The sequence below is a fragment of the Thermobia domestica genome, chromosome 15 (genome assembly GCF_964235325.1).
Source record: "Thermobia domestica chromosome 15, izTheDome1.hap1.1, whole genome shotgun sequence".
NCBI classification, from domain to species: domain Eukaryota; kingdom Metazoa; phylum Arthropoda; class Insecta; order Zygentoma; family Lepismatidae; genus Thermobia; species Thermobia domestica.
Genome location: NC_137468.1, coordinates 156,934,531 through 156,948,152, shown reverse-complemented (window position 1 = coordinate 156,948,152; position 13,622 = coordinate 156,934,531). Strand labels below are relative to the sequence as shown.

Sequence of the window (13,622 nt, the reverse complement as noted above, 5' to 3'; positions counted from 1 at the left end):
ATCAAATCGTTGTTCATGCAATCGAACAAGTAGTAGTCCGAAGGAGCAACGTCCGGTGAATACGGCGGGTGGGGCAAAACTTCCCATCCGACATTTTCTAAATAGGTTTTGACCGGTTTTGCGACATGTGGGCGAGCGTTATCATGTTGAACAATAAGTTTATCATGTCTGTTCTCCCATTCTGGTCGTGTTCTGGCCAGAGCTTGCTTCAAACGCATTAATTGTCGTCGATAACGTTCTCCATTCATAGTTTCACCCGGTTGCAGCAGCTCATAGTACACCACACCTTTCATATCCCACCATATGCACAGCATAACCTTTGCACAGTGAATATCTCGTTTTGGTTGTGATGGACCTGGTTCACCTGGTTTCACCCAGGCCTTTTTTCGTTTAGGGTTCTCGTAATGGATCCACTTCTCATCACCCGTAATAATTCGATGCAGAAACCCCTTTCTGCTCTGTCGTTGAAGCAGCAATTCGCAAATGGTTTTTCGTCTTTCAACGTCTCTGTCTTTCAATTCATGTGGAACCCAATGTGACATCTTTTGAATCATTCCCATGGCTTTCAAGCGTTTAGAGACTGTTATTTGATCAACGCCTAATGCTGCTGCAAGTTGTTCCTGCGTTTGACACGAATCCTGCTCGAGCAATGCTGTCAATTCTTCGTCTTGAACTTTTTTTGGCTGTCCAGCTCGCTCTTGGTCTGCCAAGCCGAAATCACCACTTCTAAACCGTGCAAACCACTTCTGACACGTTCGCTCAGCTAGAGCATGGTCACCATACACTTCCACCAAAATACGATGACTTTCAGTCGCACTTTTCTGCATGTTAAAGTAATGCAGCAGGACACCCCGCAAAAACACTTTATCAGGCACAAATTGCGCCATGTTCACTTAACTACAAACTGGTGTTGTTGACGCTTTAATCCACTGCCCTATACTACGAACGATACGCGATGACAGGGGTTTGCAACACATGTGTGGATACACGGAACTGTGGGACGCTCCGTTCGTTGCGCCATCTCTTGTCCACCCGCACGAATTAATTCCTAGACCAAATATTTTATTGGTGCAGAGAAGTTAGAGAATTCACTTGGTTATAACATAACACTGGATGGAAGATTCAAGAAGAGATTGTTAGTAGAACAAACCAAGCTAAAGTTACCTTCAACTGCAAATGCAATATACTTATTTCCTGTAATATTGATATATTTATTTGCAAGCGCTTGTTCACTACCTTTGTTCAGAGTATATTTTTATATTGTAGCGAGATCTGGACGCATGGCCAAACAAATAAGAAATGCATAACAGCCTTTGAAATCCGGCACTACTGACCGACATATTTTGAAAATTCCTAGGATGGACAAAGTAACAAACCAAGGCGCTGGTCCATAAATGTTCACTTTTTATTTTTTACAGAAACGAAAGTAGCCGTACTTTATAGATTTCGATGCGCGAAACAAGAATATCATGGTTTAAATTGTCTCCCAGCTCAGGATTACGAGTAAGTAAAGTGTTTACGTTGCACAGTAACACTTATGTGGCATCATAAGACTTACATGCAAAGACATTGCGACAACAGATTCTCTGCCGTAACTGAGTGAGCTGGACGTTTCCAGTACAATTTGACAACATTGCTTTACACCATGACCCTTGTGCGCACCATCCTGTCATGTGAGTATTGTCGAATGTAGAAATAGAAACCAGATTGGATTTTAATTGTCATTGGTCACGACTGCGTGATCTTGTGCTCACTTGTTACTGGAACGAGCGTCGTGGCGGTTGGCAGTGAAGGAATGTGAGGTGAAGTGTTGAAATAGAAGAACTGTGTTATTGTGCGCTTCTACACTGACAATGCCTCGCACCTGCTGTAACAAACCTGATAACTTTTATTGCATTTGTGCAGATGTTATTTGTGATTCTAAAGGCGACCATTGGCTAAAGCAGCGGATATCAAGATAAATCGTGGGCTTCACACATGATGCATGTTCGTCTCTTGGGTTCGTCTACACTGAATGCCTGGATGCATGTAAAGAACGTCTCCATTGAGTTTGGTGTGTCTGCTCTTTCGTGTGAACTCACAAATCAAACATTGGGTTGCTATTTTTTTTTATGGTACCTCCCTTGAGGAAAGGAGTCAGTACCAAGAGGAAAAGGAATATTCAATACTCTGACATCCCATCTGTAATTCGTTCTGTGGCTCATGGCGAAGGATTGCCAGTTTCTGTTCTCCATATATACCACCATCAAGTAGTAATAACGATGATGCTGAACCGCTAAATACACACTTTGAGTCCACTCTAACCTCTGACGCATGCGTGGCGTTGTTTTCGTAAGGTGACAACATTGTTGTTCGGAAAAAGGAGAGCTAAAAATTACAGGGACTTTGTGAACGACCTCATTCATGCTTATAAGATCATTGACTGCAACATGACACTGAAGATGCACTTCCTTTACTCCCACCTCGATGCTCTCCCAGAGAACTGTGCATTCAGTTCTATGTTAGCTGATTTCTGCTGGATACTACAGAGAGATGATCCAGATACCCCCCCCCCACATACACACTAGAGGAAGGCAAACAAACCGCGAGTATAAAAAAGTAAGTTCAATTAATGTACACTGGCTACTTTTTTTTTAATTCCAATGTAATGAAAATGATTGGGGAGAAAAGAACTTTTACATTAGAAATGATGTGAAAAGTAGGGCTATCTGGTCTGAACATATCTTATGGCATGATGGACTAGTTCAAAAATTGCTAGAGAAATGCTAGGGGAAGGACTAGACTACAGTATACACACTAGATTAAAGAAGATGCCAGTTGCAACACTTTGAAACGCTGAAGAGGCTTGCAGGAAACTATGTATTATGGAGTGTTGTACACAAATCATTGACTGAATACCGAGATGATAATGGTTCATTTAATATATTACCCAAAATGTTTTCCGTGAAACAAGATATGTTCCGGAAAGAAAATGGAATCAATTTTTTGTTGATAGATGCAAGTGCATAAGTTTGGAAAAAATTGTACGAAAGTAGGAAAACGGGAGAATCCGTGGGTATAATGTTATCAACTTGCACACACATGGCCCAATATTAAAGAACGATACTTCCAGTCAGAAGAGAGTACGATATCACCAAGATATTATCCTCACAGTTACGTCAAAGGAAACTAGAATTAAAAATATAAAGCAAAATTTAATATCACTAAAACTATAAAATCTATAATCATTCTTGTTTCCTCCATAACTAAACCCGTTAAAACATGTGAGCATATTTTACTATCAACCAAAAATTCCCAATGTACCTGTTTTCAAGATGATGCAAAAATTATCATGTAAATACTTCATTGTCAACAGATATCACGAGACACATATACATAGTTACATTCATATAGATATGTAAGTGTTGGGTTGGTGCGATAGAAGCATCCGACTGATGTGTAGCTTTCAAAGACGAAAAAATTAAAGCTGATTTGGATTGTTTCCAGCTACACATTCATGACGAAGCAAGTCTGGAGTCCGCGATGCAAAGCTTCAAGTGTACCCCATCAGGGACGTTCCATGCCAAGAAGTGATTGAGATGTCGGTAGGAGAAACTTCAGTAGAACATGGTGGGTGATGAAGGGCTTCATACTGCAACTCACCTAGAGTCTGTACCGTTCTTCGAGCGACATTGAAAGTTCATTTTCGTGATACAAGAGAATAGCATGTCCGTTAGCCATTACTGGGTGCTCGTGTACAAGTTTTCGGTGAATTTCGTTGAGTTCAGTGTAACGTTCCTCAATGATGGTCTTGCCTCGATGGAGAAAAACATGATAAATCACTCTTACCATAAATCACCATTCCAGCAACAAAAACTGTGGGTGGAGTAGTCAGTTTGGATGTTAATCACGATCTATCCAGTCTTGAGCGTGTATGATTGCCGTAGCAGATCCATTTTTCATCGAATTGACCACCCGATGCAAAAAATCTTCTCGGTTGTTAAGTACACTCAGAGAAGTGCACACCTACAGATGAGGATCCTTGTCGTTCACTGTCAGCTCATGTGGCACTCATGAGTCCAATTTTTTCATCTTAATAGATTGCGGGATTCCGCCGAACGATAGTAATACGATATATGTCGAATTCGTCTGCAATGACATGAATACTTTCAGGATATTGCTGAGGAACTCATCAAAATATCCATTGATCGGTTGCTGCAGAGCTCATTTTTCAATTCTGAGTCATCGGCACGAAAATATCACTGTGAGTAGTTTTTAGGCTAGATGAGTACAACGTTTCACTTTAAACTCGTAAAGGATAAACACTTACAATTGCGTTTTCTCTATGATACACTTTCACGTGACCCTGTTAAATAACACGTCTCCTCTGGTGTGACCGATAGTCTGTTCCCTGAACATGCACTGAGTTTATAACGTAAGTACACGTGATCCCGACTCATTCATTGGTTGCATTACAGAGAGATTTCTCCGAGACGTAAAAGCTGACATTCCGATGGTAGCAATCAAATATATATATAACACTTTTGTTTTCTGTGCTATTTTTTTAATGTTTCTTGTTTTCTTGGTAAGTGGTTAAATTCTTCGCAAACTCCTATAGGCCAACTACCTATAATCACAAATGTTAATAACGTGACTGAGCTTCTCATAGTTACATGGCTAGCATACACGTCTTCGGTGAGCGAGACCTGGGTAGGATTCCCGGTGGGAGCTCGTGCGGTTCGAAATCCACGTTAAGGTGTATATCCTCGCTTTCATATATCCTCGATGCTGGCAGAGACGCTAAATCCCCAACACAATCAATTAATAATATAGCTAAATGGATTATAATTAGTAACGTTTCAACTCACGAAGTATTATGGTCAACTAGACGGATTTTAGTTGATGTGTGGTCAGCCCTTCGCATCACTTCGTCGTTGTCATTCCGTATAGGGTGGAATGGAGTTCATTACTTCTTAATCAAATAATCCCAATTGCTTTACGATGATGAGCAAACAGCAGAATTCTATGCATTCTAATAATCGAACCCAACACCACGTTTTATGAAATATATGTGAGTTGGCCCTTTGGTTAGAAGGGGCCATGACAAATTACCAAACCGCTGACAGAAATATACAGGGTGGCCCAAAAGTAGGTATACACCGCTGTATTGTTCAAGTATAACATTCTAGTTTATGAATTTATTTGCTTCGGCTGTTCGGAGCTTAAGGCAAAAGAAAAAAGGCATTAAGAACAAATAATAAAGAAACTAAGTCTACCTAATTGATAACAATAAGAAATGATAAAAAAAAAATGCAACGAACTGATCAGTACGGTACTGTATACCTACGTTTGGGTTACTTTGTGTTTATGCAGCACTGAGATCCTTGAGAATATATTTTTAAAAACATGCGTAATAATTGTACCCCCTTGTAATCGAAGCCAATATTTGACATTTAATGAAAATAGAAGAAATGTCTAATTAAACAAAGACAAAGAGAAAGCTTACCTTCTTGAGAGGGAAAAGGTATATCTTGGTCTTCTTTACGTAGAATTTCAAAATAATTGCCAAGATTAAGATGATTTAACAGTATTCTGCTTCTTTGCAATCAAAGATTCCTGAAACATGAAAAGAATGAAGGATGTTAAAGTTTTGTTCACTGTATTCCATATTACAACGTTGTATATTTCAATTGTTTTAAGTTGTGTGTGACAGTTAACTAATTTATTATTAGTACCTAAGCTGGAATTAAATATTCTTAATGTCCACAGAGTGATCACAAAGTCTCTTTACCCCATATCGCGTGTACACATATTAATAGATGGTCGTATTGTATATCGAACAGCATTCTTAAGTTCGTCAACTGTCTCGTAACGTGTAGCAGCAACCTTTTCTTTAATGAACTTCCATAATGCATTGTCGCAACATTACAGATCGGGACGTCATCGTGGTCACTCCGAAGGTGCAGGCAAATGGATAGAACTACGTCGAATCCATTTATTAGGAATGCCTCATTGAGATATTCTCTGGCGGAAATATCATAATGGACTGGTGCTCCATCCTGCTGGAACTATAGACGACCGAGGAACTATAGATCTCCGATCTTGCAGATATGGAATATACCAATCATGTAACATGGTGAGATACGCAATGTGATTCACAGCACCGTCAAAGAAATATGAATCTACCAAGTATGTTGCAGACATTGCAACCCAGATCATTACATGTGGTGAGTTGTGTTCAAATTCTTCACAAAAATGTATGCTTTCATTACTCCAGAAATAAACGTTTCTGGCTTTTGCACTGCGATATATTGCACACTCATCCGAGAAGAACATTTTTTCCCTTTGAAGGAAGAGCTGTAGTCATCAAGCATTCGCCCACAAGCTTGCTGACGATTTTGCGTGTGACTACCACTCAATTAGTTTAGAAACGAAAGTGTATATGTATTTAACTGCAAATCCTTCGTCAAATGTCGAGTATGGGACACGAAATTCTGTGACTGCTTTCGAATGGAGCTCTTTGCTGAACGTTTGACAGGCTCCACACACGTTTCCAGTCGTGTTAGTGGTCGTCCTGAGTGGGGCTTATCTTTTATGCAACCAGTTGTAACGAGCTTTTTATCCCACCGTAAAATTGCTGTTTTTGCAGGTGAAGGCTTCTGAAATCTTTCAGTCAAATAATACTGAACATCTCTCATTGATTTTCTTGTTTGGGGTCGTTCATGAGCGCACATACTCATTATGACCCGTTCCTCTATGGTGTAAGTGGACTCTTCAGCCATAATTTAGATGCATATCGAAACATGCAACAATAAGAAACAATTTATTAACATCTATGTAATACATAGGGGTAGTGGGATTTTCTGATCATTCTGTACAATATAAGAAATCAACGGTTAGTGTTTGTCATAATGTATTTTATTGTAATTGTTTTGAACGGAATTCGACACGTGAATCAGTCTCACGCTTGTACAGCAGAATGAAGGTTCTAGCAATTTGGAAAATGCCGATGAGGAAAATCGCTTTAAAGCTTTTGAAAATCGCTTATGTCATAACTCTTTCCCATGGAAATTAGCATTTCCCTCATAGTATAACAGTGTTAAAACAATGGATTTGTAATGGGACGGACCATTGTCAGTGGTTCAATTAAACGTTATGCGTAGCATCCTCCTCTACAACTCACATCATCAACGAAATTGGATCAAAAAAAAAAAAAACCATCAGTGGAACTCACAAGATCTGTGGTAAAGTAGATCCGGAGTATGGTTTCCTGTGAGAATCCATTACCTGAGAATGTTATGATCAAACAATTACATATGGCCCAATTACAGTAAGTAGTACAGCGTGCATACGTTTACATTACGGAACGAAAGAGCAAGGGCAGGAGCCTGCACGAGCGCCACCTATCTGTTAAAGCTGGAAAATTTTGGTAACAATACAGGAAACATAAATTTACCTAAAGGATTGTGGAAAAGGTCAGTCATCACCTACAGAGGCATTCGTTAAAAAGACTGATGTAACTTTGTGCGTCAATGCAAACAAACTTTTTCAAAAAAATTTTTAAGTGTTAATTTCTTTTGCTATAGAGGAAAGGTCGAAACAAAAGTCAAAATCAATGCTGTTTATTACCAACAACATGCCCTGTCACCAATTTACACAGAGAAGTACCAGCATTGTATGGCGACGACATCCATCGAGTGAAACTGCACCAGGAGTATGGCCGCCCACAGGAGGAGGGGTAAACGCTAGGTAAAATCAACATTGCGAACACTATCTGACTCCCTACCTATCTTATTTAAGTAACCTGGCAAGGCAGGTGATCACACAGAAATCGGTAGACCAGAGAAGTGATGGCGTTGGCCTATGCTATTGTGGACAGATGTTAGAGAAACTTCTACTGATGAACGGAAGATGTGAGTAAGAGAGAGTAATAACTTAAAATTCGTTTCTCCTGAATTCTTTGTTTTGGTTGTCTAATACTTTCCACTAAATGAGATGAATTCATACTTTTCGGGTAAGACAGGCACATAGCCAGGATTTCGTGAAGGGGTGGGTGGGTCCGTGACATGAAATACTATGGTGATCACATCAGGGGCTCGATCATTCTAAACTATTTTACTGGAACATATACTGGTTCGTTTAGCCAAGAATTCGTAACTTGGGGGGAGGGGGAGGACGTGACATGAAACACTGAAGTCCCAATCAATCTAAACTACTTTACTATCAACATATATTGGTTTGTTAGGACAATAAAATGAGGATATGTTGGTGAATATTTTAATAACAAACTACGAAGAAATCTCGAGTAAAATAATAAAAAAAGTATTGAAAATGATTTTTACAATATTTACGTTTCATTTCATTTCCTCTCTTCTTCCTCTGTCCATTCAAATATAACAATTTTCCTTTCATTACGACCTCAAAGTACATATTCACTATTATAAGAAGTACACTCATATCCAAAATGATTGTCGCATATCTATGACTGTCTTTTTGTAAGAATATAATTTTTAAATAATTTTGCAGGGTACTTTTAATACTGATACCATGTGTATAATCGGGAAATGTATATATCCTATTTGTGGTAAATTTCATAGGAAAAGAATTATAAATACGAAAATTAGAGTGAGTAAAACAAAATGTTGCTAATGGACAAAAAAAATTTATTTTTGTTTTATTTTTCTTATTTACTGCTCTTTTGACAAAATTTGTCACTTACATGCCTTTGCCGATTATACACACACTAACATTGTAAGAAATACCGGGCGAATTCGTTATCAAATTATACTCTTACAACAACATATTTATAGACATGCGACAGTAATTTTGGACATTAGTGTACAAACTCAATAATGTCTTATAAAATATTTTACAATATCTGCGTTCCTTTCTCTGTTGAATCAAATGTTAACAGAACTTTGTTTTCACATAATTTTTTGTTTTTATTATTGCTTCAACTACTGTCTGTTTCAAATAACAGGTTAAAGTAGTAGTAGAAAATTGTTTTTGAAATAACATGTTTGATACTGCAAGGATGCGATGACGAAAAATTATGATCAAAAGTGTCCACGCTGTTAAGCGGCATTGTGCTTTCAGAAGCTTGAAATCTCCCCGACTAGTAGGAGAAATTCTAAGAATTGCGTAACTTCCGGAAATTTCAAATTCCCTGATTCTTCCAAGATATCCCACTCACCTCGCCACCATGTATTGCAAGTAATACAAATCTCCTCATAAGAAAGAGTAACCGAAAGCTTTCTGTAGTTTTTTTTTTTTTTTTTTAATTTTTAACGCCGATTCTTCTTTTTCTAATTTCATTTCGTTTTATCCTTCCTTAATTTTTTTTTCATTTCTGGTCTCGAAGGGGATTTGGTCCGGACCCCTTTGGCTACGTGCCTGTGTAAGACAAATTGATTTCTGGAAAAGTCATTTTGAAGGAATTTAGTGAGAGTTCGGAACTGTGGTAATTTTAACTTGTTCACTGAGCTTCCACAAATCAAATTCCCTGATTCTTCCAAATCCCCTGATTATATATATAATGTTCAACTTTTGAAAACACTTGTTTGTTATTCTGAAAAGAAAAAGAGAAAGAGAATATTCTGTTCATTATACTTACTAATATCCATTCGACTTAAAGCAGGCATGACAGCAGTTCCAACGTAGAAGCTTGGTGCAGAATCGATAATCAGAACACCAACAGTTCATTGCAGGTTTAGGATGTTTCTCCTCTATTAAGATGTAGTGACAGGTATCTGTTGCTTACTGCACGGTAATATTAAGTGTAATAATCTCAGATGCGCCATCAAGAGTGAGTAACCAAGTCTTGAAGTGCTTAAAGAATGTTGAATAATCAATCATAAGCGCTAAAACATTACAGTTTCTTCCTTGAAATAAACGGTGGGAGTTGTTCGATGTCTTTATAGCCACTGAGTAAGGAACATTGAAGTTTAGACTCTTTCTTGGAAGAACTCTGATTACTAATTAAAACTTGAATTTCTTTATTTCTTCTCAATTTAAATCTTAATAATTTTTGAGTCTTTTTGTGTACACTGTCCACATTCAACTAATCATAAAATATTTTGAGCAAAATGTTGTCTTGACGTTAGTGTGTTATGACCTTTTCCATTTCATCTCGAATCTTGCTGTTTACGTAATTTCTTTAGCTGAGCAGACATTTTTCCATTTTTCCATCTTCAACAACGCATGTCCATAGAAGAACCAAGAAAAATATTGTGCTCACAAAGATTATATCAATCATATATTCTTTCAATATCGTTTTTTCTGCATTTATCTGGTCATTTAGACGATGTTTTTTACTTTGCACCAATATTTATTGGCAAGTTTGACGATATTTGAAACCTGATACACTCCTTTGAAATTACAGGAACAACTGTTTTTGCGAATAATAGTTTAATATTGAAGTTTTTTCTCCAAAATTTAGCTCCATTACAATCTTCTTCCGTTAACGGACCACAAAAGTTATGTACCTCGTCTTAAAGAGAACCAAGATATTTTTAAATACATATATATTGGAAGTACATAAGATTACCGTGTTTTAAAAGGGAGGAATTGTTGTAGCTACTTCACAGATATGTCCATTATATTCTTCATGATCATGTCGAAGATGTATGCTTCATCAAACCACATTTTTAAATGTATCTTGCTAAATTCTTCCAATAATATTAACTTACACTGTGTATTAATCTCTTAATCATCCAACCGAAGTATTTCTTGAAGATGTGATTAAGAACTATATGTACACAGTTTCCCTTTGAATCACAAGTTGTCTCTGCAGATTTCGTACTTATTGCACTTTGTAATTTAGATCCATTACTTCTTAAAAACACATGCAACTTCTTCTTCCATCCGCCTTGATCTTAAGAATTTTTTATTTTATTTTTTGGATCCAAAGATCTTTGATTGGTAGATCTGACAAATGAGAATCTGCCTGTAAAGACAAAACGCTTGAAAGAACCTACATATCTTAATAATATTAGATATTTCAACTACATTAACTGTTAATCAATGGTACCATCATCATATTTTTGGAAGGAATTGAATTGAAGGCGTGTCTTCCATAACCGCACAAGTCCAGCTGAAAAGATATTGAGAAATTCAATAAGAACTAAATATTTGTTGAAAATGTGAACTTGAATATCAGACTTTTTCATACTTACACTTTGCTGGATAACAAATGTCACTAAGTATGAGAAAATCTGATTTCTAAGTTTACATTTCCAACAAATACTCAGTTTTTATTGAGTTTCTCAATATCTCTTCAGCTGGACTTGTGCGGTTATGGAAGTCATGACTTCAATTACTAGATCTGGAGATTTTTTTCCGATGACTATGCAACAGATATTTTGCTATTCAAGAACACTTTTTGACAAGAAAATACACTTGGTTGATTGTTGATCAGTATAGACGTATTTTAAAACCGCTCCGCGATTTTAGTGAATTTTAGTTAGTTTTTTATGAATGAACTTTTTCCAACATCTTCGGAAATGTGATAAAAGGTGTGATAGTGTGATAATGTGAAAGGTTTTTGTGTGATAGTGTTTTCCAATCCAAACTTCTATCACTCATCGTTGGAAGAATTCGTTACGTTTCCTCAACTGATTGAATTCCAACAATGAAAAAGACATTTCAAATTTTCATTTATTTGCTATAACTATAAAAGTTGATTTGCCGTGTCATGGCAAATATAAAAATATTAATATATCTGAAACTAATTTACAGTTATCGGGAAACAGTGCGTATACCTGTCCTTCATGTTTAAAAACGTTTCCAACAAGAAAAGGACTAAATATTAACAACACTCGTAAACATGCTGAACTAGAAATTCATAGTATATGTGAAGCAGAGAAATTTGCGACAGAACTTTGAAAGTTAAAATCTAATGTTTTCATTCTGAAAAGAATTCCCCGAGGAGCTCGATATGCTGTTGCTAAGAAGTTGGCGTCTATCATCGCAGATTGTGTAAACCAAAATGACACCTCTGCCGGAAAAAAATATTAAGTTTCTCTTATTATGGTCTCCATATACGAACTGAGAGAAAGAATAAATCTCTCACAAATCTCGTGAAAGAAAACCTAAATTTGTCTTCTCCGCCAACAAATCGCTTCAAAAAGAAGAAAAAATTAGAGGTTTCCAAAAGAGTGGCAGCAAAAATTTCGGATTTTGACACAAAAAGTGCAATTCGATTGCTAAGCTCAGATGACACATTGGCCCCAGTGAACGAGGAGACCTATAAGCTTCTCACCAACAAGTATCCCATGCCATCTAGGAAACTCTCGTTTCCAGATCCTCCTTTAGAAAGTGACCCTGTTTTAACGGTGGATGCTAAGATGGTTTCGAGAGCTATCTACAGTTTTCCTAGTGGTTCAGCTTCAGGTATTGATGGCTTATCTCCACAACATCTAAAGGATCTGTTATCCAAATCGGCAGGGGAAGCAGCTGAATTATTATTGGAAAACCTAACGAGGTTAATCTTATTTTGTGTGGAAGAATGCCTCAAGATATACAAAAATATTTCTTTGGAGCCACACTTTGTGTACTGCGTAAGAAAGAAGGCGGAATTCGTCCAATAGCTGTAGGTTACACCTTAAGAAGATTGGCTTCTAAGCTCGCATGCTCCAGTGTTTATCAGCAATGGTCTTCCTATTTCCAGCCCAACGAATTAGGGTTCGCAACGAAAAGAGGGTGTGAAGCAATTATCCATTTAACTCAAACTTTTATCAAGAACCATGAAAATTCACAGCACGTCATTCTCAAAATAGACTATAAAAATGCTTTTAATACAGTGAAACGTGATATCATGGTAAGTGAAATAAAGCAACAGCTTCCTGCCGCCTATCCCTTTCTCTGGCAAAGTTATGCTTGTTCATCAAAGCTGTTTTTTGGAGAGAAAACAATACTGTCCCAGGACGGTTGTCAACAAGGGGATCCCGCTGGCCGAATGCTTTTCAGCTTATCAATCCATCCTATAGTTCGCAAATTATCATCTGAACTAAACTTATTTTATCTGGATGATGGTACTTTGGGTGGGTTCCCACAATCCGTTTTTCAGGATGTGAATACTTTATTAGCGGAGTCTAAACGCATTGGTTTGAAAGTTAATCCTTCTAAATCTGAACTGTTTTTTACATTTGGAAAAGTGGAACCCACTATTGTATCACAATTTCAACAGCTTCTTCCTGGTATTCGAACAGTTAATGCGAACCAGTTATTTCTTTTACGTGCTCCACTGCATGAAACAGGGTATGAAATAGCTTTTAATGAGCACCTAAATCAGTTTTAAAATGTTATTGAACGTTTAAAATTTTACCATCTCACTTGACATAGTTCCTTCTAAAAAACTGCATGGGTATACCAAAGTTACAATGTTTTCTTCGAACTACTCCAACATGGTATATACCATCTCTACTTCTCCAAATGGATGCCTGCCTGAAAAAAGCATTAAAGTCTATTGTAAATATATCCATGAATCAAATACAATGGACACAAGGTAGTCTTCCAATTCAAGTCAGAGGTTTGAACATCCGCAGTCTCAGACCTTAGTCTTCCAGCTTTTGTTTCCTCTTGTTATGGTGTGAGACCACTCATTTCCAACATTCTTAGCATTCCTGTTGATGATGTGGTCATTC

General features: G+C 37.3%; 1 protein-coding gene across 1 annotated transcript; it reads left to right on the top strand.

Annotated features, from left to right (window-relative positions):
• The first annotated feature begins 12,484 nt into the window (after nt 1-12,484).
• Nucleotides 12,485-13,276, top strand: LOC145671675 (uncharacterized). The gene has a single exon (XM_081740875.1). It carries the CDS (start codon nt 12,485-12,487, stop codon nt 13,274-13,276), a length of 792 nt encoding a protein of 263 aa, XP_081597001.1.
• The last annotated feature ends 346 nt before the right edge of the window (nt 13,277-13,622 follow it).